The 22,816-nt window shown below is 64.5% G+C and overlaps 4 protein-coding genes and 1 long non-coding RNA gene across 12 annotated transcripts; 2 read left to right on the top strand and 3 right to left on the bottom strand.

Annotated features, from left to right (window-relative positions):
• Positions 1 to 851: 851 nt before the first annotated feature.
• RPUSD1 (RNA pseudouridine synthase domain containing 1) lies at positions 852 to 3,796 on the bottom strand. Of its 3 annotated transcripts, none has more exons than XM_059155473.1 (6): positions 3,643 to 3,796; positions 3,028 to 3,218; positions 2,809 to 2,932; positions 2,575 to 2,680; positions 2,361 to 2,462; positions 852 to 1,926 (listed from the first exon to the last, which is right to left on the bottom strand). In XM_059155473.1, the coding sequence occupies exons 2-6, from the start codon at positions 3,207 to 3,209 to the stop codon at positions 1,529 to 1,531; spliced, it is 912 nt and encodes a 303-aa protein (XP_059011456.1). In that variant the 5' UTR covers positions 3,210 to 3,218; positions 3,643 to 3,796; the 3' UTR covers positions 852 to 1,528. The 3 variants fall into 3 exon arrangements, with proteins under 3 accessions (XP_059011456.1, XP_059011458.1, XP_059011457.1); XM_059155475.1 differs by having other exon boundaries at positions 2,575 to 2,677; XM_059155474.1 differs by having other exon boundaries at positions 3,647 to 3,785.
• Positions 3,797 to 3,960: 164 nt separating this feature from the next.
• On the top strand, positions 3,961 to 12,389 carry CHTF18 (chromosome transmission fidelity factor 18). Of its 3 annotated transcripts, XM_059155467.1 has the most exons (22): positions 3,962 to 4,125; positions 4,295 to 4,489; positions 4,571 to 4,721; positions 4,867 to 5,035; positions 5,384 to 5,476; positions 5,562 to 5,614; positions 5,702 to 5,834; positions 6,522 to 6,731; positions 7,233 to 7,330; positions 7,556 to 7,679; positions 7,764 to 7,912; positions 8,092 to 8,185; positions 8,455 to 8,553; positions 8,627 to 8,757; positions 8,931 to 9,102; positions 9,975 to 10,199; positions 10,283 to 10,432; positions 10,518 to 10,648; positions 11,265 to 11,409; positions 11,507 to 11,638; positions 11,947 to 12,004; positions 12,093 to 12,389. In XM_059155467.1, exons 1-22 carry the CDS (start codon positions 4,035 to 4,037, stop codon positions 12,227 to 12,229), a joined length of 2,940 nt encoding a protein of 979 aa, XP_059011450.1. In that variant the 5' UTR covers positions 3,962 to 4,034; the 3' UTR covers positions 12,230 to 12,389. The 3 variants fall into 3 exon arrangements, with proteins under 3 accessions (XP_059011451.1, XP_059011452.1, XP_059011450.1); XM_059155468.1 differs by lacking the exons at positions 11,507 to 11,638; positions 11,947 to 12,004; positions 12,093 to 12,389 and having other exon boundaries at positions 3,961 to 4,125; positions 11,173 to 11,294; XM_059155469.1 differs by lacking the exons at positions 11,265 to 11,409; positions 11,507 to 11,638; positions 11,947 to 12,004; positions 12,093 to 12,389 and adding an exon at positions 11,153 to 11,222 and having other exon boundaries at positions 3,961 to 4,125.
• GNG13 (G protein subunit gamma 13) lies at positions 12,367 to 14,553 on the bottom strand. Of its 3 annotated transcripts, none has more exons than XM_059155477.1 (3): positions 14,425 to 14,553; positions 12,738 to 12,869; positions 12,367 to 12,545 (listed from the first exon to the last, which is right to left on the bottom strand). In XM_059155477.1, the coding sequence occupies exons 2-3, from the start codon at positions 12,833 to 12,835 to the stop codon at positions 12,440 to 12,442; spliced, it is 204 nt and encodes a 67-aa protein (XP_059011460.1). In that variant the 5' UTR covers positions 12,836 to 12,869; positions 14,425 to 14,553; the 3' UTR covers positions 12,367 to 12,439. The 3 variants fall into 3 exon arrangements, with proteins under 3 accessions (XP_059011460.1, XP_059011461.1, XP_059011462.1); XM_059155478.1 differs by having other exon boundaries at positions 12,738 to 12,903; positions 14,425 to 14,544; XM_059155479.1 differs by lacking the exon at positions 14,425 to 14,553 and adding an exon at positions 14,076 to 14,141.
• LOC131820003 (uncharacterized) lies at positions 14,153 to 16,578 on the top strand. Of its 2 annotated transcripts, none has more exons than XR_009349441.1 (3): positions 14,153 to 14,469; positions 15,191 to 15,282; positions 15,931 to 16,578. It is a non-coding gene; the product is annotated as an uncharacterized LOC131820003 (long non-coding RNA). The 2 variants fall into 2 exon arrangements; XR_009349440.1 differs by having other exon boundaries at positions 15,140 to 15,282.
• A 320-nt stretch (positions 16,579 to 16,898) lies between these two features.
• Positions 16,899 to 20,371, bottom strand: LOC131820001 (collagen alpha-1(XVI) chain-like). The gene is made up of 2 exons (XM_059155476.1): positions 19,457 to 20,371; positions 16,899 to 17,773 (listed from the first exon to the last, which is right to left on the bottom strand). The coding sequence occupies exons 1-2, from the start codon at positions 20,223 to 20,225 to the stop codon at positions 17,733 to 17,735; spliced, it is 810 nt and encodes a 269-aa protein (XP_059011459.1). The 5' UTR covers positions 20,226 to 20,371; the 3' UTR covers positions 16,899 to 17,732.
• Between the last annotated feature and the right edge of the window lie 2,445 nt (positions 20,372 to 22,816).

Genomic DNA, 22,816 nt, shown 5'->3' with positions numbered 1-22,816 from the left:
CACACTTGCCTGAGGAAACTCGCCTTGCTGTCCTTGTCCAGGAGACCCTGCTCAGTTCCCACACCTTCCAAACCTTGCTCGCTCACAGCTAGGGTGTGTTTGGGGGCAGACAGGCCCGTGTGCGCCCCATGTCTGTCTGGGCTCCACGGTCTCAGCCTAGAGGGCCCCAGGGCACTGGGAGACAGCCAATTGTAGGAAGCAAGAGCTGGGTCCGGCCTGCAGGTGGCTCTCTGGGTCCTGGGGGGCTCAAGGGTCTAAGCAGACATTTCAGGGGGGAGCAACAGGGCTGGGGGAGGGGCACATTCCCCAGCAGGACCTACCCCTATGCACTTTCCTGTCCTGCCTCCCTACCTTGGGGCCACCCATCTGTCCAGTCCTCCAGCTTCCCTGGGGTTTGTTCTGTGGGCCCCACCAGGCCAAGGTATCCAGACCCGTGTCCCCAGCTGGCCACGCCTCCCTCTGCTCTCTCCCAGGGCCACCCCCAGCCAGGAGTGCCCACCCTGCAGGGTAGCTGGTGTTCTCATGGTGGAGGAGCCTAAAGGGATGTGGGACAACAGCTCTAGGGAGGGACCCTGGTGAGAAGATGGGCGCTCCGCTGCTTTTGGCTTAGAGAGCTGGGATTTCTAGGAATGGGGCTGACCAGCTTCTGTCCTCTACCCAGAGCCCAGCGTCCGCACAGGCTGCACGTGCTCGCTGCACGGCGGGGGACGGACACACTAGCCAGGACCACGAGGTTCATCCCGGCTCCTGCTGGGAGGCCTAGGGCAGACACCCGTCCAGTGCAGGAAAGAAGACAGGGGTCTGGGGCCCCCAAAACCTCCCCATCGGATGGATTCACGGTCACTCATGAGGTCAGTCACTGAGTATTTATTCTGAGGCTCTGCAGCTCAGCTACAACTAGGCCGACACGGACATGACATTCGGAATGGAAAAGATGGGTGCTGGCCACCTCTGCCTGCTCCCAGCTGAAGCCTGAGGGCCTGGGAGAGGACCGAGGTGCGTGGCTTAGACCCTCCCCCAGGTGCCGCGTGGGTGGGGAGGCAGGGGCCCACAAGCAGAGTCTTCTAAGAGCAAAGGCACGAGGCAGCAGTGGCTGGGCAGGTGAGTCAGGGCTGCAGGTGGGGAGGACCCAGCCGGGAGCGGCTGACCGACACAGGAGGTCACAGCGGAGTAGAGCGGGGTGCTCAGAGGCCCGGGGCCAGGAGGAGGCGAGGCCCGACTGTGGGCTCTGTCTCTGAGACAGCGACCCTGGGCAGATCCATAAAACAAGAAGAGCGAAGCTCGGAGCCCGGAAGGCAGGCCTCGGTTTCCCCTCCCGGGGAGGGCAGGTGCTTGGGAAGAGCCCACCTCCGAACTCCTGGCGGCCTGGCGCCCCCTGCTGGCCCTGCCCGTCTCTCCGGGTCTAGTTGCTGCAGCCAAGGCCTCGGGCTCCATCCACAGCAGCTGCACACAGGGACAGCCCCTACCCAGGATGGGCCCGGCAACCCCGATCGCCCTGGTGGGCCCGGCCTGCCACTCCCAGCTGCTCTCAGTTGTCCGGCTCCAGAGTCCACTCTGACAGCCACTGAAGGCAGGAGGCCCGCTGTGCCTCTGTCTCGGGGGGCTTGCTGGGGGGCATGGGAGGGCTGCAGGGCGCAGGGCTCCCTTCTGTGGGACCAGGGTCAGGAGCAGTCCTCAGGACCTGGACGAGCTGGTCCAGGGACTGCACCAGGGTGTGGGGGCTCCAGCAGGCGTCGAGGGCCGGCACGAAGGGGTCCGGTGTGCAGGCCTCCACGCACTCCGTGTGCGTGGGGATACGCAGATAAAAGGCGTGCAGCATCATGCGAAAGGGCTGGTCTTCTTGGTCCAATGCCTGCCCGTAGGTCAGGTCCCCCACGACGGGATGGCTGAGGGCACTGCAGTGTACACGAAGCTGGTGCGTCCGGCCTGGGTGGGGGGGGGGCAAGGGGATTGGTAGGGTGGGGGTGCCATGCTGGGCCTGTCCCTCACCCACTCATGTCACCCTTAATGCTATCCCCCGTTGCCCTCTTCAAGCCCCATAAAACTCCTAGAAATGGCAGACCCTGATTCTCGTTACAGATAAAGTCCAGAGCTCAGAAGAGGAGTCAGCCTCCAGATCGCTGCCTGTCGGGGAAAAGCCAGGTATGCTACAGACTCCCTGCAGCCTTCTAGGACAGCAAGCCCCAGGACGGGGTGGGGGCGGGTAGAGGGAAGTGGAAATGGTGGAGTGGCCCCAGGCAGGCTGCTGTGCCCCTGCGCCACCGCTTCCCCGAAGTCCCCAGGGGGAAGAGCACGTGGTGGGGTGGGGGAGCAGCCATTAGCAGCCTCAGAGCATCCTGCCTCCCTCGGCCCGGACACACCTGTGAGGGGCCGCAGCAGCACTTTGGAAACAGGGGCGCCGGCGTACAGCCCGTGCTCCAGGACCTCCAGCTCTGTCAGGCTCGGTTTCGGGTTCTCACAGCCTGTGGAAAGCAAGACGAGCTGTGAGGGCGGGCTGGACCTGCGCAGAGCCCAGCCCGCCCCAGCCCAGCTCACTCAGGGCCCCCACTGGGTGACAAACCCCACCCTGCGTACCCTGAGTGCCCTCAATGCACATGGTGTGAGCACGACCCTCGGTGCTGTTCCTGCCGATGGCGTAGCTGATGGTCATCTGGTTCTCCTGCACATGTCCCCGCACCTGCTGGGCAGAGACTCTCGAGCTGCTCTCAGGGCTACCCACCACCTCCGGTGAGCCCACCTGGCACGGATGGCCTGCCGGAGAGGCTGAGGGTCAGAACTCCCGTCCCAGGGGGGCCAGTCAGGCCTTACCAGAGCCAGATAGGCCTTGGTGACCCGCCGCTCCTTGAAGCACTTGTAAGCGCGGCCGGCTGCCGCTTTGTTCAGGGCCACGCAGAGCGCCCCGCTGGTGGAGAAGTCCAGCTGGTGGCAGAATCTGACATGGGGCAGGGGGTCAGGCTGGCCAGACTGGGGGCGGCCGCTTCCTCCTGCCGCAGCGGCTGGGGGCTGTCGGGGCCCGCCCCCGCGTACCTGAACCCGTAGCAGGTGTCAGGATCCGCGAGCTCGGGGAAGCGGTGGCGTAGCTGCTTCTGGAGGGTGGGCGTCTCGCGCCACATACGGCTGTCGATGCGCAGGTCCCAGTGCTTGTTCACCACCAGGAAGTCCCGGCTCTGGTACACCACCGACAAGCTCTCCGTGCGGCCCGCATCCATGGCGGTGGCCTGTGGCGCGGGGTCAGCGTGTGCAGTGGGGGCGCGCGGGGAGCCCCGCACCGACTCCTCAGAGTCCCAGGGTCGCGGCCGGCCGGGCACATGGCCCCGCTGTGCGTACACCGCCAGACCCCGCTGCACGGCCGCCTCCGAGCGGGGACTGTGGCGCTGCCCCCGACCCCAGACGCAGAGGCCGGGCCAGCCGTCCTGTGTCCGCGCCCCCGCTGCGGACCCCCGGGGACAGCGCGCCTAAGTGCCGCGGGAGCCTGCGTCGCAGCGGGGAGGGGCAAGACCTTCCGCGCCCCCAGGGCCGGGGTGGGTCAGGTCAGCCGAGTGTGGGGACCCCCCGCCCCCTCCCCGAATCCCCGCCCCCGCGTTTGATGGGCACAGGCCGCCTGCCAGGGCCTCCCGCGGCCCCTCCCACTCCGAGACCCACCTACACGCTGGCCGCGCCGCCCGGGCCGCGCGAGGCCGCTGCCGGGCCCTGGCTCCAGCACTCGGTCCCCGCGCCTGGCGACCCGGCGACCCTGGAGCCGCGCCTCACAGGACCCTGCCGGGGCCTGCAGCCCCGCCCACGCCGCGCCCACACCACGGACGGGCGGCCATGTGGGCCAATGGCGAGCGTCTGGGGCCGCCGCACTGGCTCGGCCCCGCCCCGCCTGCGCGCGCAGTCCCGCCCCCGCCCCGCTCTCCCCGTTGGCCAATGGCGAGCGCCGCCGGGCACGCCGGCCAGGGATTGGCGGCGCCGGGACGCAGGGGGCGGGCACGGCGCGGGACTGCGGCGCGGGAGGTTCGGAGCGGGCGGCGGGTCGGCCGGGAGTGAGCGCCATGGGCGACCCGGAGCTCGAGCTGGCTGGTGCCCAGGACGACTTCCACAGCCAGTTCGCCGACGAGCTGGAGGTGCTGGCCGAGCTGGAAGGTGGGCGCGGGCTCTGCCGCAGCCTCATCCCCCGTAGAACGCGAGGACTGCCTGGAGGAGAGGAGGGGAGCGGGGGGCGCGAGGCTGGAACGGCGCCGCGGCGGGAGCCTTGGCCTACAGTGGGGGCGCGTTCATCTGGCGCAGCTGCTGTCAATCTTGTCTCTTGCAGGGACGGCGGCCCTGTCGCCCTCCAGGGACCCCTGGCCCACGGTGGGCCGGGCCCGCCTGCCATTCGAGGAGGCCGCCGCTGGAGGGGGCGCCTCCACTCCCTGCTCTCCGGGGGGACCGCCAGAGAACCGCGGAGGCAGTGCTAGGAAGCGACAGCTGGCCGGCCGCGTCGCGAGGGACAGGGCCTTGCCCCCCAGTATGTCCTCCGGGGCCCCGGGCTCAGGGGTGGGGTGTAAGGCTGGGGAAGAGCCTTCGTTCCTCCCGTCTGCCTCCCCAGCCCCCAGGGTCAAACGGCTTAGGCTGGAAGTTGTCAAGAAGCTGAACTTCAGGCCCGAGGAAATGGAGGAGCCCCCCCTTCCTGACTCCCCTGCGGGGGACATCACTCCCCCACCGAGTCCCGAGGTCCCCAGTGAACCGCGGAGCAAGGGGTGTGTGGCTTGGGGCGCTGGTTTCCAGAGGCCTGCCGCCGAGGGTGGGTGGGTGGGTGGGAGGGATGTGTGGTTGTGCGGATCTGGGTTCCTCTGATGGTGGCAGGAGCTGAGAGGCCCCAAGACAGCCCCTGTCCCTTCCCAGGGCCTTGGACGCCGGTGTCGATGTGGGTCTTCTGCAGGCCTCGCCAGCAGCCCGAAATCCTGTCCTGAGGCGACCCCCTGTCCTGGAGGACTATGTCAATGTGACCTCCACGGGGGGTAGCCGGGCTTTTCTGGTCCTGCGGGCTGATCCAGTGGGCACAGGGGTGCAGGTGGGTGCTGTGTGGCCATGAGAGAGGTGGGGGGCTCTGTGCTGCCCAGGAGAGTTCTAGACCTCACACCCTCGCTGGGACCCTGGGGACACCTCCGGAAGTTCAGCAGGCCTGTTTCCCTTCCCCTCTCTCCCTTGTACCTCCTTCACCTTTTGTGTGTGTGTCTTCCCTAGAGTCGTGCCCATCCGGTGTCTTATTCCGTTGGCGTTCTTGGTTAGAGAGGGTTCTTGTCCTGTTGTTGGTCTGTTCGTGCTGCAAAACGCCACCTGCGTCCCTAGCACTGTTGGTAGGGGGTCCGGGGTGGTTATGTCCCGGAAGGGGATGAAGGCTGCCCTCGCTTTCCTGCAGACCCCTTTCCTTGATATCTGGCGGCGAGGCCATGGCCGGCTGGATCTGTTGGGCGTGCCCTTTGCGTCCCTGAAGGAGCAGGTCGACAATGAGGTGGGGCTTGCTGGGAAGAGAAGGGTGGTTCTGGGGGGACTGCATGTCGGAGCCATTCAGATCCCAACCTCTGGTGTTCGCACAGCGGAGGCAGCAGCTGCTCGAGGAGGCCCATCAACTCTCAGACACGCTTCACAGGTGACACGGTGGGCCCTTCCAGCTCTGACCTCCCTCCCACTTGTAGTCAGTGCCGCGCAGTCCCTCCAAAGGCATGATGTTCTCCAGCCTCAGGTCGGAGGAGGTCCAGCACTTGGCGGCTCCTGAGGAAGAGCTGGCCAGCAACCAAGACGAGTCCCGGCACTGCCTCTGGGTGGATGAATTTGCCCCTCGGTCCTACACGGAGCTGCTCAGTGATGACGTGAGACACTATTCTTGTTCAAGCATGACTGGTTTTTTTGTTGCAAGAAACAGAAGGTGCAGGATTCAGCTAAACCTCATGTCTGCAATGGGAGAGATGCTTTTTGGTTTTTAAAGATTCTGGTTATTTGAGAGAGGGAGCGAGCATGAGGGGGGGATGGGCAGAGGGAGAGAGGAGAAGCAGACGCCCTGCTGAGCAGGGAGCCTGATGCGGGGCTGGATCCCAGAGCTCTGAGCTCATGACCTGAGCTAAAGGCAGACGCTTCACTGCCTGGGCACCCCAGGTGCCCCAGAAGAGGTGGTTTTGGTTTGTACGTTTGAGTTGTAGATGGGGACACTGAGGCCCTCATGGGGCTGGCACACTCTGTGTCACTTGTGATCTGCGTTGGGATCTATACCTGCCCCCGCCACCCGGAATTTGTTTCCTGTTTCCTTTCTTGCTCTCATAAAAGCTGATGTGGGGATGCTCCTGGGGAAGGTGGTGGTGGTGGTGGGGCCCTGAACGGGCCAGGGTCGTAGGGATGGAGAGTCTGGAATGAGCCTCCCTCTGTTGCTCACTGGTCACTTGTCATTTAGTTTCAGCCTCCTTGGGTGTTTCCAGGGCTCACGGCAGCAGGTTGATTCAAGGGCAGGCACAGGGGGTCCTCCGTGCTGGCCGTTCCTCCAGGCCATGCCTCTCTTTCTGCAGTTCACTAATCGCTGCCTCCTCAAGTGGTTAAAGCTGTGGGACCTGGTGGTGTTCGGACGAGAGAGGCCTGCCAGGAGGCTGAGGCCTGGCGTGGAGCTGGCCCGGGGTGGCAAAGAGGCCGCGAGCTCCAGCAAATGGAGGAGCCATGAGCAAGTGCTGGAGGACATGCTAGAGGCTGAGCTGGACCCAAGCCGGCGGCCCCGGCAGAAGGTGAGGCCCTCCCCTGCACCTCATGGCTGTGCTTTTGGGCATCCGGTGCCTTCACAGCCTCGTGGGGTCCTGAGGCACATTTAGTGCTTCCAGGGTTGGGGCGTTGAGAACACCAGTGTGTCGGCGTGGAATACTAGTGCCGGGAGTCAGACTCTGAGTCTCTTTTCACGGCTCAGTTAAAGCGTGTGCTCTCTGGAGGATCCTGGCCCTTCCAGGACGCTCATGGTGATGGGGGTTTCTCGGGGTCAGACATGCCAGCAGTGGCTGTGCCTCTTGTGGCACATCCTCGTTCCTCTTCTCACGTGCGACTTTTGCTCTAACGCGTTGTGTGTGAGGCATCAGTATGCTGGGGTCCTTTCTTGGTCAGTCACCACAGCGGGGCTGAGCGTGCATCTCTTTGTAGCATGTCTCCCGTTTCAGGGTTTTCGAGGTGGGTGTGGGGGGTCCCCTCGAGTGGTGACAGGTTGTAGCAGGTGGGCATGTGTGTTGTCTTGGCCTCAGGTGGCGCTGCTCTGTGGGCCCCCGGGGCTTGGCAAGACCACCCTGGCCCACGTGATCGCACGGCATGCTGGGTATTGCGTGGTGGAAATGAACGCCAGGTGAGTGGCAGGGAGGCCAGCCTCCATGGTGACATGGCCCTGAGGCCCCAGTGGGTTGTAGGCAAAGAGGAGCTCTTGCTGCATCAGGGCTCGTTGGGGGGGGTTTGCCTTGAGATGTAGGTGTGGTGGTTCCGCCCTGGGAGGTTGTCTGGTCAGGGACCTTGGTCGCTGTCTTGGCCGAGGCCGTGCCATCCTGACGGCTTTGCCCCGGCCTCATGGTTCCAGTGACGACCGCAGCCCTGAGGCCTTCCGCACGTGCATTGAAGCGGCCACGCAGATGGAGTCAGTGCTGGGTGCCAGCGGGAAGCCCAACTGCCTGGTCATCGACGAGATCGACGGGGCCCCTGTGGTGGGCCTCCTGGGAGCCCCAGTTCAGGGGAGAGGTGGGTGGGCAACGGGCTGGGGCTCACTGCGTCCTTTTCGCATCCCTTAGGCTGCCATCAACGTTCTCCTGAACATTCTGGACCGCAAGGGCCCACAGGACACAGAGTCTGGGGGTCCGGTTCCCCCGAGTGGGGGTCGGCGGCGCCGGGCTGAGGGGGGGCTCCTGATGAGGCCTATCATCTGCATCTGCAATGACCAGTGAGTGCAGTGGGGCAGGGCTTTGGGCGGGGGAGGGGTGTCGGGGGGCCCCTGGCAGGAGGGTAGCAGCCCGGGGAGAGCGCACACCCAGCCCCCCTGGCTGCCTCTGCCCGCTGGGCTGTGGCACACCCGCCACGCCCCTGCCTAGGCAGTGAGCCGCGTGTGGCTATGCCCTGCAGGTTCGTGCCCGCACTGCGGCAGCTGAGACAGCAGGCCTTCCTGCTGCACTTCCCGCCCATACTGTCCTCCAGGCTTGCGCAGCGGCTGCAGGAGGTTGGTGATGGTTGGGGTGGGGGCACGTGAGTAGGGGGCCGTGTGCCTGACTACGGGGTGGGGGGATGTGCCTCCTGTTCAGACCCCCGTTTTCTTCTTCCTTGCCATCCTCTCTCGTATCTAGGGCCCCAAGCCCCAGGTGGCCTCAGGATGTGTTGGGGGAGATGGTTTGAAGCAGGGATATGTGGTGGTCGTTCTGTGTTCTGGGGAAGTGGGGGCCTCGAGGTGGGTTTCTGGGGCGCGGCCGCCCACTCTCCTGCCCCCTGCAGATCTCCCTGCGGCAGGGCATGAGGGCCGACCCGGGCGCGCTGGCCGCTCTGTGTGAGAAGACAGATAACGACATCCGTGCCTGCGTCAACACGCTGCAGGTGGGTGGGGGCGTGGGGGCGGCTGCTCTGGGCGGCCAGGAGGGAGGCCTCTCACCAGCCTGCCTTTGTCCAGTTCCTCCATGGGCGGGGCCGGCGGGAGCTGAGTGTGCACGCTGTGTGGACCACGCGGGTTGGCCTTAAGGACCAACGCAAGGGGCTGTTCTCCGTGTGGCAGGAGGTGTTCCAGCTGCCCAGGGTGCAGAGGTAAGCGGGAGGGCCGCCTCCACCACCACCCTGGGTGCCACACAGGCCCTGAGTGCTCCCGGGTCCCGCAGACCGTCGTCTGTGTGCAGATGCCTGGGCCGCTTCAGGGAGCGCGGCACCATGGCGGGGGACGAGGTGGGGGGCCCCATTCCAGCCTTGACCCCCCCCTGCAGGCAACGCTGGGGCCGGGACCCGGCCCTGCCCCCACACACGCTCCTGCTCAGTGATGAGCACCTGGGTCTGGGGCCCCGTGCTGCCGAGGTGCCTTTGACCACGGCTTCCCAGCGGTTCTACCACATCCTGCACTTGGCTGCCTCCGCAGGCGAGCACGAGAAGGTGGTCCAGGTAATCTTGCTCTGCCAGTTTGCTAGCACCCGCCGCGCCTCTGTCCCTGCGACAGGCGATGCTTCAGACAGCGTCATGCTTGTGGAGAAATGGGATGGGAGCGAGGGGTGGCAGAGACAGGGCCTCGGGAAGCTCTCAGAGGTGATGGTGAGCAGGGACAGAGGCCTGGGAGGAGGGACTCGTTGGTGGCAGGGGCGGGGGGGTGGGTGGTGGCAGGCGTAGGCTGACAGGGAGGGGAGGTGGGCTGGGTGCGCAGTGGGGCAGTCATCTGACTGCCGGGGTCACTTCAGTTGCTGGTTGGGACACGTGAGTGGGGCGGGAGAGTCCCCACTCTGGATGTGAGCTGTGGTAATGGACATGTGCGGTAGGGCGGGCGGGGTGAAGTTGGGGCTGGAGCAGGTGGCAGGGGTACCCCCGCCCCCGGGAAGCCTGGTCTAAGCTGTCTGCTTGAGTAAGCTTTGGATTAGCGGCTATGGATCTGACTAAATCCGGAATCTGCGCCCCGAGAGCATGGGGGTCTCATGGGGAGCGAGAGTGGGGGATCTGTGCCCTCCGTCCTGGCCGCAGAGCTTCCTTCAGGGAGGGGTGGGTCCTGGAGGCTGGGCTCCTTGAGGCAGTCATAGGCCAGGGGTTCTTCTCCTGCAGCTCTCGGGGCTCTGGTCAGAACAGCGGGGGCGGCAGGCTGGGCCTTCCTGGCTCCTCCTTTGGGGCTTCAGGGCCACTTGCTGGTGCTAGTTGCTGTCCCAGAGTCCTTGGACTTGGCAGGGCAGGTGGGAGGTGCAGGGTCCCGGCGGAGGGGGGTGCCTGTATGTGGGCTGGGGACCACAGCTGAGGGTGCTCAGTGGTCCGCCCACCCGCCCGCTTACCACCAGGGCCTGTTTGAGAACTTCCTGTGCCTGCGGCTGCGGGATTCCAGCCTGGGCACTGTGTGTGCAGCCCTCGACTGGCTGGCCTTCGACGACCTGCTGAGCTGTGCTGCGTACCACGGCCAGAGCTTCCAGCTGCTGCGCTACCTGCCCTTCCTGCTGGTGGCCTTCCACCTGCTCTTTGCGTCCAGCCACGTGCCAAGGATCGCTTTCCCCAGCAGCCAGCAGGAGGTGTGTCTCCCCCACCCTGCCTGGGCCTAGGGTCTGGCCCAGAGATCCTAGATTACCTAGACCCGCTTTATTCTCTACCCCAGGCCCAGAACCGGACGAGCCGGACACAGAACCTTATCCAGACGCTGGTGGCGGGCATTGCACCGGCCACCCGCAGCCGAGCTGCGCCTCAGGCTCTCATCCTAGATGCCCTCTGTCTGATTCTGGACATCCTTGCACCCAAGTTGCGCCCTGTGAGTGCCTTGTTTGGAGTGCAGAGTGGGGTTGTGGCGGCTGCTGGGGGCGGGCCTTGGCCATGCTCAGCGTCCATGCCCACAGGTGAGCACGCAGTTGTACAGCACTCGTGAGAAGCAGCAGCTGGCCAGCCTCGTGGGCACCATGCTTGCCTACAGCCTAACCTACCGCCAGGAGCGCCTGCCCGACGGGCATTATGTCTACAGGCTAGAGCCGTGAGTCTGCAGCACTTGGGGGTGTTGCCGGGGGCAGGCTGGGCTCTGGGTGCTATGGCAGGCAGGCCAGGAATCTTGGCTGGTGTGAATCACACTTTCCCATCAGTGGGGCAGTGGCAGAGGCTCAGTCCTAGCTCGGGGCTTGTGCAGGTGTGATTGTGGGGGGGGGTGTCCCCCTTATGGGGGGTGATTGCAGAGGGTCTGCCTGCCTCAGTGTCCCTCAGGCACTGCTTCCAGAGGGCCCCAGGCTGAGATGTTCCCCAGGGCCCCACTGCCCAACAAGGGGACCATTGCCATCCCTCTTTGGTCCATTTGCAAGGAGCTGGTAATGGTGACAGTTCTCAGTGCTCAGCCCCGGCTTGAGCCTAGGCCCTGCCCTGTGGTCTCAGTTCTTCATTCTGCAGCCCTGGGACCGTTCCCTTCTCATGCCCACAAGCACTTGGGGAAACAGGCTTGGGGTGGGTAATCCCCTGCTGCTGTGGGTTACGGGCCTTGTATTACCAGGACTGACTCCCACACTGCAGCTCCTGCTTCATGCCGTTTGGGACCGGTGTGGTAGGAAGCACCTGCCTGTCCCTGCTGATGGTCTACGCCTCTTGACCCACCCCGAGAGCAGGAACGTGGAGGAGGTGTGTCGCTTTCCTGAGCTGCCCGCCCGCAAACCTCTCACCTATCAGGCCAAGCAGCTCATCGCTCGAGAGATCGAAATGGAGAAGATGCGGCGGGCGGAGGCCTTGGCCCGGGTTGGGGACAGCCCCCAGGTAAGCCTGCCCTGGGCTCTGGGCGGGGCTGTCGGAAGGGACAGCGTCCCCTGAATGGCCCTGCCCGGTCAGCCCTCACCACACCTTCGGTCTGCAGGTAGACGGGGTTCCCCTAGGGGCCAAGGCTCTGCCAGGGGCTGCTGGGGACAAAGGGGGACGCGGCCGTGAGGAGCAGCAGCTGCAGCAGCGGCTAGAGCGCATCCTGGAGAGAGCTGCCCTGGAGGAGAAGGTATGGGGTGGGGGCGGTTCTTGGCCCCGGGGGGCCTGTTTCTTGTCTGCTGCTTAGCCTGGAGGGTTCCCTGTGGCCTCAGCTTCCCCTGTGGGCAAGAGGGGGCTCTGCTGGTTGTGGTAGGAGGGAGCTGCTGGGTGGGTGATGAGGGACCGGAGGGACACAAGCTGGGTGAGTCTGCTTCAGGGGGCCTGGGGAGGGGAGGTGGGCCTCTATTTCCACAGCCTGGGGCCACTGGCTCCTCCTCTAGGGCAGGGCGTGACCGCCACAGGTCTTTCCTGAGAGCCTGACCAGCTTGCCCCTTTCAGCCCGAGAGGGACTTCTTTGGTCGTGTGGTCATCAAGAGAGCAGCAACCCCGAGTGCAGGTGCTTAGGGTGCGGGAGGGGTGGGAGGGGCCGGAGGGCGGGGGGGGTAGGAGGGGGAGGCAGGGGAGCAACCATGTGGCCTTCACAGGAGATGCGGCCCCAGAGATGGATGCGGCTGAGCGGCGCATAGGCACGGCGGTGGGCAGGAGTGACGTCTGGTTTCGATTCAAGGAGGGTGTCTCTAATGCTGTGCGGCGCAGTGTCCACATCAGGGACCTGCTGTAGCAGGGGCTGCCCCCGCTGCCAGGAACCCAGGCCGGGTACCTCCACCCGTGCTGGACGCCCCAGGGACCATGCTTGATGCTATCGGATTGAGTTTTCTCCGTTAGGAAATGTACAAAAGCACGGACACTCTCAGAAAGTCCTTATAAAAGTCACACCTTTATTGAGTTGTCCTCCCTACACGAGCAAGAGCCTAGGGGCGGGGCAGGGGCCTCACAGGATGGCACACTTGCCCTTTTCCACCCATGGGTTGTTCTTCATGAGGTCGGGGTTCAGGAACGGGTCCTTGGGGATCCCGTCCTCGATCCACTTGAGGAGCCTGTGGGTGGGCAAGGTGGGGAGGGTGAGGCTGAGCAGGTGGGTGAAGGGCTCCTTAGAAGTACGCCCAGTGGCTCGGTGCAGGGCCGTGGTTCTGGCTCATGCAAAGGAGCGCAGGGCAGGGAAATGACATGCAGATTGGAGCCAGCCTGGGCTTACTCAGGGACTTACTTACTCAGGGATGGGGACTTACTCAGGGATGGTCTTGGATGACATCTCCCTCTTGAAGGCCAGCTGGTACTTGAGACTCTCCACCTCTTTCTTCATCTGGGGCACATCCCACTCCTCCATGGCGTCGGGGGCTTCGGAAGTGGCCAGCCTGGGGCTGGAGAGCCCAGGAGGGAAAGACAGCCAGGGGGCTGCCAGCCTGCAGTCACCCCCCAGCGGCTCCCTCCCCACCAGACCGATGCCCAGTCTGCTGCTGGGGAGGCCCCCAGGGGCTGTACCACCCCTATCCTGGGGGCCTCAGAGGCACCCACATGGTCCACAGGGTGCTGGGCCTGGAGCTGAGGCCCCACTGATGAGGCCCCGTGTGCCCGCCCCTCCCCCATGGGGTTAATTAACTGCAGAGGAAAGTTTTTGCTCAGCTCTGCGTCCTCCCCTCCCACCCCTGTCAGCCTGTCCACAGCCTGGTTTCTTGGAGAGCGAAGGTGCAGTGTTTCGCCAAGAGCAGGACCAGGCACACAGCACAGGGTTCCCAGAAGCCCACCCTCCAACTGCAAGGCCCACTTCCCACTCCCTGTTGCAGAGGGGCACCCCAGACTATCAGGTGAGGGGTGAGGCCGCGCCTGGCCTCCCTGGACCATGGGCTGTCCCTCCGCTTTGCATGGGGAAGCCTACCCAAGGGAAGTTAATCTTGGGGCCTGGAGGATTTGGCTGCAATTTGCATCTCTAGCCAAGGGGATTGGGGGCGGAGTAGGTGCTCAGGGTTATGGGGACACTGGCTGCACAGCTGGTCTGGGACTTGGAGTGCCTACAGCCTTCTGCTGCCCCGTGTTGGCCCCCCACACTAACAAACTGCCTGGCCCAGTTTCTGCCTGTGCACCAGCCTGGCAGAGCGGGCTGCCTCCTGCCTCCCCCACTAAAGCCCATTTCAGCGGCCCAGGGAGTTCCCCACTGGCCCCCAGGCCCTGCTCCCATCATGGGAGGCTGAGAGCCAGGGGACTAGGTTTCTGGATCTTGGGAGGGTGGGCAGGGGGTGGCAGGAGTTTGACCCTGTCTGCACCAGCCTGTGGAGGGGACTCCACGCTGGAAGATCTCCATCTTGGCGGGTGGGGGGGGGGGGTCCTGCAGGTTGGGGACAGAGCAGCCACACTAGGAGTCCTGGAAGGGTCAGAGCCACAGGAGAGCAGAACCTGCCTTTTGTGGGGAGGCAGCCCATGGGGGGCATGCGGTTGCTCCCCTCCCAGAAACCCCCAGTCCAGCATCCCCACCCCTGGCAGGGACAGTCACGTTGTGGTGGGCTCTCCGCGGCGGGGGCGGGGGCGGCCGCCTCGCCCGCAGCCCCCACCGCCTGCCCTGCCTGCCCTACCTGCGCGCCGCGCCGCCGGAGCCGGCCGCCCGTCCCGCGCGCCCCGCGACGCCCCCGGCCACGGCGCTCGGCGGGCACTGCGGGCGGCGCGCACGGCGCAGGACGCGGCTTCCCTCCCCTTCGGCCGCCCCGCCCCCGCCCCGCCCGCCGGAACACCGAGGGGGTCTTCCCCGCCGGCTGGGTCCGGCCTGTTGGGCCGCGCAGGACTGCTGCCCTCGACTCCAAGACCAACAGGCAGGGGCATCTGGGGGTTAGGATGGTCCAGGTCAGCCCGGTGGGACCCGGGAAAGTCCCACAAGCCCCCGCCTCGGTTTCCTGCTCTGCACGGGGACCCGCTCATTGGACCTACCTTGGACGGTGCCGGCAAGGGCCAAATGACAAGAACCAAGTGATGGTGAGTGACAGCGAGGGCCAAGTGAATGAGTGAGTGAGCTCACAGGCAGCCAGAGCCCAGGCAGGTGCCCCGCCCACTACTGCCACCTGGGGCTAGGCCCCAGCACCACCCCCATCCCCTCTGCCCTCCTCCTCTGGGCTGGGTCTACCCTGGGGACTTGGCCTTACCCAGCAAGCTCCTCAGCCCCCGCGTGTGGGAGAGGCGGGGATGGCAGTGAGGAGTCAGCTCTGGCCGTGGACAGTGGTCTCCCACGGAGGGCTGGCATGGAAGACTTGGAGCCATTAGACTGTACCGTAGCCGTCCGTGCCCTGAGAAGCTAGAGTTGCAGTCCGGGTGGGAGTAACAGGGATGGGGCCAGGACACCATACTCCCAGGGGCCTCAGCAGTGTGTACTGATGGGCCATGGGGCCCTTGACAGGATCCTGCCCTGGAGCTGAGCCACCCGTAGGTGGGAGCCTGTGTCCCCCATTTCCAGGCTGGTGGTGGGCTGATGGGGTAGCTGCCTCGAGGGCTGGGTGTATGTCCATGCTTCCGCTGACCCTGGGCTGGGAATAGCCAGACTTATTCTGTGCCGGCCCCGGGGTACGCTGGGAATGTGCTGCCTCTGGAGGGTGTGTCTGCCTCAGGGGTGCCTGAGGCCAGGCTGAGCAGCATTGGGGGCTCTGGGGAGGGAGGGGGCCTTCCTCCCTGCAGGCCCGTCCCCTCTCTGCCTGCTCCTCAGCTGGCCCATGCTGGGACCCAAGCAGACGCTCACTCTGCCTTCCATCGCTCCAGGACGGACCACATCCTGGTCTCCTCAGCCTGATGCCCCAGGTGTGTCTGGCAGGTCCTGCTGCCCGGCTCTCCGGGGAGTGCTGCCCTTGGGGCCACTGTGTGACGCAGGCACCGGGCTGCCTGCTGGGTGGGGGGCCCCCAAGCAACAACGGCAGCTGCAGAATGCCGGAAGGGCCCTGCTCCCCAACCTCCACCCTGCAGAGGCCGGGACTAGGCCTTCCGCAGGAGTGCTGGTAGCCCCCTCTGGGCTGGCGGCCTGTGACTGGTCGCTGTGTCCTCATCTAGGAGGCAGGATGGGGTGCCACCTGCCTCTTTGGGTTCCTGAGTCCTCCCTGATGTGATTCTTTGAAAGGGGGTCAGCTGGGCCTCCCTGGCCCCTCACGCAGCCACACGGTGATGCCTCTGGAGGCCCTTCTGGAACTGGGGCATGTTAGAAAAATGAGGGATTAATTTTATTATGGATTTATGGGGCGTGGGGGGCTTAGAGCCAGGATCACAGCCTCTGCAGGGCAGATGGCCGGCCGTGCTGGTCTCACTCCGCCTTGCACACCCCTGTGGCCTGGGGGGCTGCTCACACGGGCGGGCGGGCAGCCCAGGGGAGGGCATCATGGTCCTCCAGACTGGAACAGGTTTGGGCTGAGACCTGGGCCAGCTCGACCCTGCCACCCCGTCATGCCTTCTTTTCAGACTGCACAGAACAGGACACCCAGGGCCAAGCTTCGGCTTGACAGCGTCTGGAGGGCCCCGTGGGAGAAGGCCGGGGGTCTGCTCCGGGTCCTGCTTTGTGGGTGCTGTCTGAACACTCTACACCCAGGGGCACCTGAGCACATCGGGGCAGCAGGGCGCATCGGCAGGATGGCAGGAGCCAGGCCTGCATCCATGAGCTGCGTGGGGCATGCGGTCCTGCACATCTCCAGCTCTGTGCTCTTTCCAGCCTCTGGGCGGCAGCCATGTCTGCTACTGTGTGGACTCTCCAGGCTCCAGGTTCAGACGTGGTCCTCGTGCTGACCGCAGCCCTGAATAACAGAGTCCCCCAATCTGTGTGGTGGGCCCGCTGGTGCATGCCTGCTCTCTGCGACGAGCCAGGATTCTCGGCTTCTTGGGATGCTGGACAGGGGAAGCAGGGACAGCTTGTCCTCCAGCAGACTGCCACCTTGCAGACACCCAGAGTGGCTCCAGAGAGACCAGACTCTGTGCTGAAATTAGCTCCGCTAACTGGGCTGCTGGTGCTCCCTGTGGCCTAGAAACAGCCGGGCTTCCGACTCATGGGTGGATGGGCACTGTGGGCTGGGCCTCTGCTCTGCAGGAGTAAAGAAATGGTGTGTGTTGCCGTGCCCTGATCCCTTCTGGGTGGGGCGCCAAAGAGGGCTCAGGGACGAGGGGGAGGAAAGGTTCCCACCAGACAGGGACCCGCAGTCTAGTGCCATCCCTGACACCACTCTGAGCTGTGGGTTCTCCCCTGGTAGAGGCTAGAGCTGGGGTGTCTGTCACTGGCTCATGAACCTTGGGGCATGCTGGCAACCAGGGCCACCCCAGCTGCTGTCGGCGCCGTGTGAGGACACGGGCCCACTCGGCTGCTGCTGAGACCAGACTCAGAGAGCAAGACAGCCTGGGGCAGACGGCCAGCCTGCGCACAGGCACAGTGAGGCCCGAGGTGACACCGGCTCTGCTTCAGACTGCCCGGGGAAGAGAGTCAGCCCCCCTAACCCTCCCTGGGCCACCGCCTCATCTGGAGGTGGTGAAGCCTGAGTACATGCGGTCAGTGCTGAGGGCCCGGCCTGGCGGGGCAGGGGTGTCTGCTCGCCATGGCAGGCTTATGACAGGCCCAGTGACCGTGGCCCTGACAGCCCCACGGGAACGTGTCCACTTGTTTCTGCCCCTGCCATGACTGGCAGAGCCAAATACTAGGACAGCAAAATCGGCAAAGAAGCCGTTTATTTACCTTGTTAAACAGAGCTCGTGAAAAAAAGAAGATTGCTCTCACATAATCTTGGAAAGCTTGTGAACGACAGTCAGGGGTAACTGGAGCTCCCTTTGGTGTTACGTCCAAGAAACGTAAGACATGACTCCGGGGAGGCCTGGTCCGGCGGGTGGCTGCGGCCAGCAGGACAGCTCGAGTCGGTGTCCAAGAGGCCACTTCGGCGGACTTGGTTGCTTCCAGCAGCCCTGTGGCTAGGGAGCAAGGCCAGGGTCCCCCGGGCAGCGGGCCTGGGGCCTCAAGTTCTCCGCCCCCAGGTGAGAGTGCCCTCAGGCAGCTCCTGAACACCAACCAAAGGGACCTGTGCTTTCCGAAACAGACATGAATGTGCGAAGTTACAGGTGTCCCCGTCTTGTGAAGGTCTGGAGGGGTGTCCCATGATACGCAGCAGGGCGCAAGTGAGGCCAGCTGTTACTGGCTCGCGGAGACTCCTGTCTGCAGGTTCACCGCCCCCTTTTCTACCAGCCCCAGCAGGCCTGGCTGGCAGAGCTACCTCTTCTTGGGGGGATGCTTACTTTGAGATAAGGAAGATGAGCCACTTTGCCCCATCACCTGTGGAGTGAAGAAGAGACAGCTCAGAGCTGCCCCCCTTCCCCCAGGGCCAGCAGCCAAGGCCAGACCCAGGGGACCAGTCCTTGCGAAGGGGTCCTGCTGGGCTGAGACCCTCACACAAGGTTCACATCGTCTCATCTGTGCTGGGAGACAGAACCAGGGGCAGATACCACTTAGTGCCCTAGCCATCCTGCTACCAGACGGGACTGGAGGCTCCCAACGGCCTGTGTGTGGCCTCCAAGTGCAGGGACAGGTGCAGCGGCTTGCACCCAGGCAGGCCTAGGTCTGTCACCTGTGCAGGCTCAGCACGCAGCTGGTTCTGGTCTGGCGGCACCCACAGGCATGTGGGTCACTGGCCGATGAGGCTCATGCAGCTCAGGGGTCCCAGCACATCACTAGTGAGTCTACCGATCTGCACCCCCAAAGACACATACACCACAAAGCAGGGTGGATGTATGCTGTCTGGGCCTCTGGCTCGTAGGGGCCCAGGCTGCTCTGACGGCTCAGCACTCTGCAATGACTAACCAGCTGACCCCCACTGCACTCAGCAGGGGTGGGGGACCCACAGCTGTGGTGTGGATGAGGAACGCAGCCGGGGCTGGGGGTGGACAGAAGGCCCCTTGCCTTCTGTGCTTGGCAGCTGACCACACGCACACCAGGCCCCTGACCAGGCGGAGCAAGGCAGGCCCAGTGTAGAGCTCAGTGAGCTGTTTGTTCGCTGGTTTGGGGAGCAGCTCATTCTCCGCTGCTTCCCCGGAGGAAGCCGGTGCAGGACCACTGTCACTGCATCAGGAGCTGGGGCTGGGAGTGGCCACACATGGTGACAGTGGTCTGATGGCCAAGTCAGCAGGGAGAGCCTTTGGTACCCCAGGTCACGCCCACCGCTGAAGGCAGTTTTATGCCGGAGGCCTTTTAAAAAACAACTTCAGGGCCTACAAGTTCTCCCTACCAGAGCAAACAGAGGAGACATCTCAGGGGACATCATTCTGTGAGTCTTCCCCCAAAGGCCAGGAAAATGTCTAACAGCTGGGGCAGCATGTGGACAGCAGCCTGCACACAGAGGAGAGGGGCCTCAAGGCCCAGCTGGCAAACAGATGGGAAGAGGTAAGAGGGGGCAGAATGAGTGAGACTGTGTGGAGGGGAGGGGAGCCCTACACAGACTGCCCATCCGGGAGATGAGTCGGGGCAGGGAGGGCTGCCCTTGTATTCCTGCGAGATGTTCTGGCTGTGCACACCGCACGTGTCCAGGCTGCCATGTGTCAGGGAGCCGTTCAGAGATAAGCTGGCCTGCAGCGATGGGGCTGGAATCCAGATGGGCTGTCTGCTGCCCTGGGGCCATGTGTGGGGAAGGGTGGTCCACAGGGCAGGTGGGCAGCTGCACCTGAGGCTGCACCGCTGGGAGTCCAGGAGCACGTGGGTGGTAGCAGCTCACAGGCAAGTTCCCAGCAGATGCAGAGTGGCAGGGTGGACACGGGCTCTCCAGGATGGGGAAGAGCCAGCACAGGCACCTGGTGTTCTGGGACACACAGGATGCTGTTCGGCCCCCCATCTGCAGGGAGCCCTGGCACCCAGGAAGCTGCCTGTTCTGAGGACTCCCCTGTGCAGGCCCCATGGCCAAGGCCCCACGTAGCTGCCTGGGGAGGAGACCTCAGACCCGGGGTGGATGTGATGCTGGCTATTTACCGGTGTCGCGACCGAGACAGCCCTCGGCCCCAAGGACGTGGTGGAAGGCGGGCGGAGGCACAGCCCTCGGCGTGACAGTGGCTGCCTGACACCAGCATCCGGGCCTGTCTTGCCCAGGGAACGTGTAGCACTGTTTTATGAACGTGCTCGGGCCCACCCAGCGCTCCAGCGCGGCTGGGGGCCCAGGCAGAGCCCCTGGGGTAACGCCGTCCCGGCGATCCGCTGCAAAACCCTCAGCAGGAGCCCAAACAGAAAAGGCCAAGGCTTGCACCACGTACTGGGAGGCTCCGCCAGGGCGGGTTCCGATCCAAACCGGAGACTCGTCCCCAGCTCCCCGGCTTCCCGGCGTCAGGCCCAAACCGGAGCACACACAGGGGGTACATTCCTGCCCAGGCTGGAGGCCGCTGCAAGTGTAAAGACCGTTCTCAGCGCGAAGGCCGGACAAGACGGGGCGGCCCCGGCTCGGACTGCGGGAGCTGAGAGGGGGGCAGAAGCCGGAGGACGAGGGCGGGAAGGACCCGCTCCTCCGGGGCTGCCCTGGAAGGCCGGCCGGCCCCCATCCCCGCCGTGCGGGGGCGCTTTCAGGCAGTCCGGGGGCCGCGCGGGATCGCGGTCCCGACTTCCCCGCAAACTCCGGACCCACCGAGCCGAGGCCAGCCGCCGCCAGCTCTCCAAGCGCCCGCTTACTTCCGCCTTGGAAGACCACTTCCGGGTAAGCGCCGGAAGGGGCGGGGAAGCCGGAGGGGGGGGCTCGCGTTACGTCACGCATGACGTTGCTGTCCTGGAGCACGGCGGCGTGGGAGCGGCGTGGGCGCGGCGGCGGGAGTCGTGCGGCGGAGGGAGGAGGGGTGTCGCACGCCGACTTTCCGTTTATTTTCTCGGAGCTCCCTTCCCGGCGTGGGATTCCTCCGCCGGAGGTGCTTTGCAGGCTGTGTTGGGTTTTGGAAGATGACCTTCGAGGGGGCCCGGACACTCCCACCCGCGGCGTGGGTGAGCGAGTCGGGCTGTGCGACCCCGTGTAAACCCGAGCGTTGTAGGAGACACAACAGCGGCGAGCGAGGACTCCGCTCAGGTCCCCCCTCCCATCTCCTCATCCAAGTTCCCCCCAGTCCCCCCAGGTCTCTCCCCCTCAGCGTCTCTCACTCAAGTCCCCCCCGCCCAGGTCTACCCCTCAGCATCCCCCGACTCAAGTCTTCCCTGAAGCCCCCCCTCAGTTCTTCTCAGATTTCTCCCCATCAGCATCTCCCCACTTAGTTCCCCCAGCAGGTCTCTCTTAAGCATCTACCTTCAGCATCAGTGTGGGGGGACCTAAGAAGGGAGATGCTGAATGGGGAGACCTGAGGGGGACCTGACTGGGGGGATGCTGAGGAAGAGACTTGAGTGGGGGGGCCTGAGTGGGGAGATGCTGAGCGGGAGAGACCTGGGGTAGACCTGGGTGGGGAGATGCTGAGGGGAGCCCCTTCAGTTCTTAAGCGACTCTCCACTCAGGTTCCCTCCCCCAGGTTTCCCTCCAAGGTGTCCCCCCCCCCCCCCCCCAGTGCTCTCCTCTGAGCTTCCCCAGGTCTCCCGCACACAGGGACTCCCCCTGCGGTCCCCCAGGTCTGCCCGCTCAGGTCGCGCCCTCCGTGCCGTGCTGTCCGTGGAGAAGGCAGCGGGAGCCCTGCCTTCCAGCCGAGGGACTGCCCCGAGGACCCGAGCACGCCGCCCGCTGAGGGACTGTCGCACGGACCCGAGCACGCCGCAGACTTGCCGTGGCAAAGGCGTCTTTGCGCTCTCGGAACCTGGCGGCGGCCGCTCAAGTGTGTGCGAGTTACAGGCTGGACGGACGCGGGACGGAGGCAAAGCTCGTGTTCCAGCGGGTGCTGTCCCCAGCGGCCAGACGGGGGCTCTGGACCGCGATGAGGGAGGGCGGGAGGGCAGGTGTGCAGGAGATTGCAGAGGCGCGGCTTGGGGACAGAATGGGGCCCGGGTGGGGAAAGGAGCCATGATTTTTGGCACCTGCGAAGCCTGGTGTCCCCGGTGACCCCCATCCAGTCTGGTCCCGCCACTGTCTGTCGCGTCTGTGCTGCTGGGTCCGTAGGCAGAGGCCGAGAGAGCTGCCCGACACCGGGGGCCGCCACTGTCCTATGGTGCTGAGTCCCTGAGCTCTGGCCTCGGCTGCTTCTGCAGCTCCCGAGCTCTCCCTCCTCACCAGGCCGAACCGGCTGTGCGCTCAGGGGGGAGAGTCTTGCGTTCTGGGACCCGCTGTCCAGGGTGCGGCTGTGGTAGCCCCAGGACACGGCGGCAGACGCTCCTGCGGAACCTGGAGGACCCCAAGGAAGCCTCGGGCTGACTGCCGACCTGCACCTTGGGAGCGGGCCTTGTCAGGATAGAGTCTCAGGGTACACTGCCCTCATCAGCACCCCAGAAAGGCACTTCTCGGGATCTTTCCACGGGTCCCGTTTAACCCAGAGCACGGAAACCCTGTGCCTCGGCGTGGTGGGTGGCTTGGGTGGGCTCTTCGTCAGTCCTCCGCGTCTGGGCCTGCCCATGTGTGCGCCACTGCCCGGTCCTCGCCACTAGGTGGAGCCACAGGCGCGCGTGAGCGCCCCCGCGTCCGCGGGCTCAGGGCCCCTTCACTCTAACCGGCTTTGAATTCCTGCCCTGCGGTGGCGGCGCGGTGGCGCGGGGGGGGGGGAAGATATTTATTACCTTAGAAGTGGAGTCAAAGAATATGGTGCGTATGTATTTTTCTTTTATTTAAAATCTACAGTATTAAAGTTTATTGCTCATGAACAATAACTGCTTTTAAGCAGTCCCTTTTAAGGAAAAGCAGTGTTATTTTTCTCAAACAAATTTAGAGGCGTTTTTTCCATTTGTGGGATCCTTTCAAGGAAGAGCTGCATTTCCCACTCTGCTTCTGCCTCTAGTCGCCAGCGGCGTTGCCATCAGGGAGCCTCTGGGAGCCCACAAGGCCCTTCCAGAGAATGCGAGTGGCAGGCAGTTCTTAGCAGTCTGGTGACAGTTGTGTCCTCCCTGCAGGCCCCACACCCTGAGGACTGCCCTAAAAAGAAGGCGTGGCTGCCTCATGCCCTTGCTGGTGTTCTGTCTCCGTGATTTCCTGCGTTTTGACTCCTGTTGCTAAAGAGAGTCAGACACAAACTGTGTCATAGGATTTTTTAAAAAAAGATTTTATTTATTCATTTGACAGAGATCACAGGGATCAAGCAGGCAGAGAGGCAGGCAGAGAGAGAGGAGGACGCAGGCTCCCTGCTGAGCAGAGAGCCCGATGTGGGGCTCGATCCCAGGACCCTGAGATCATGACCTGAGCCGAAGGCAGTGGCTCTAACCCACTGAGCCACCCAGGCGCCCCTGTCATAG

Source organism: Mustela lutreola, chromosome 17 (genome assembly GCF_030435805.1).
Source record: "Mustela lutreola isolate mMusLut2 chromosome 17, mMusLut2.pri, whole genome shotgun sequence".
Lineage (NCBI taxonomy): Eukaryota > Metazoa > Chordata > Mammalia > Carnivora > Mustelidae > Mustela > Mustela lutreola.
This window is presented reverse-complemented; position numbering and strand designations above follow the sequence as displayed.

Excerpts from the sequence above, each read along its gene's own strand:
- LOC131820001 (XM_059155476.1), bottom strand. The coding sequence starts at position 20,225 with ATGCGTGACGTAACGCGAGCCCCCCCCTCCGGCTTCCCCGCCCCTTCC. Across the intron at positions 17,774-19,456 it reads CTGTCTCGGTCGCGACACCG|GTGATGGGGCAAAGTGGCTC; the intron begins GTAAATAGCCAG and ends TTCACTCCACAG.
- CHTF18 (XM_059155467.1), top strand. The coding sequence starts at position 4,035 with ATGGGCGACCCGGAGCTCGAGCTGGCTGGTGCCCAGGACGACTTCCAC. Across the intron at positions 4,126-4,294 it reads GGTGCTGGCCGAGCTGGAAG|GGACGGCGGCCCTGTCGCCC; the intron begins GTGGGCGCGGGC and ends TGTCTCTTGCAG. Across the intron at positions 5,477-5,561 it reads AGGAGCAGGTCGACAATGAG|CGGAGGCAGCAGCTGCTCGA; the intron begins GTGGGGCTTGCT and ends GTGTTCGCACAG.
- GNG13 (XM_059155477.1), bottom strand. The coding sequence starts at position 12,835 with ATGGAGGAGTGGGATGTGCCCCAGATGAAGAAAGAGGTGGAGAGTCTC. Across the intron at positions 12,546-12,737 it reads TCATCCAAGACCATCCCTGA|GCTCCTCAAGTGGATCGAGG; the intron begins GTAAGTCCCCAT and ends GCCCACCCACAG.
- RPUSD1 (XM_059155473.1), bottom strand. The coding sequence starts at position 3,209 with ATGGATGCGGGCCGCACGGAGAGCTTGTCGGTGGTGTACCAGAGCCGG. Across the intron at positions 2,933-3,027 it reads GACACCTGCTACGGGTTCAG|ATTCTGCCACCAGCTGGACT; the intron begins GTACGCGGGGGC and ends GCCCCATGTCAG. Across the intron at positions 1,927-2,360 it reads GCTGCTGCGGCCCCTCACAG|GCCGGACGCACCAGCTTCGT; the intron begins GTGTGTCCGGGC and ends CCCCCCACCCAG.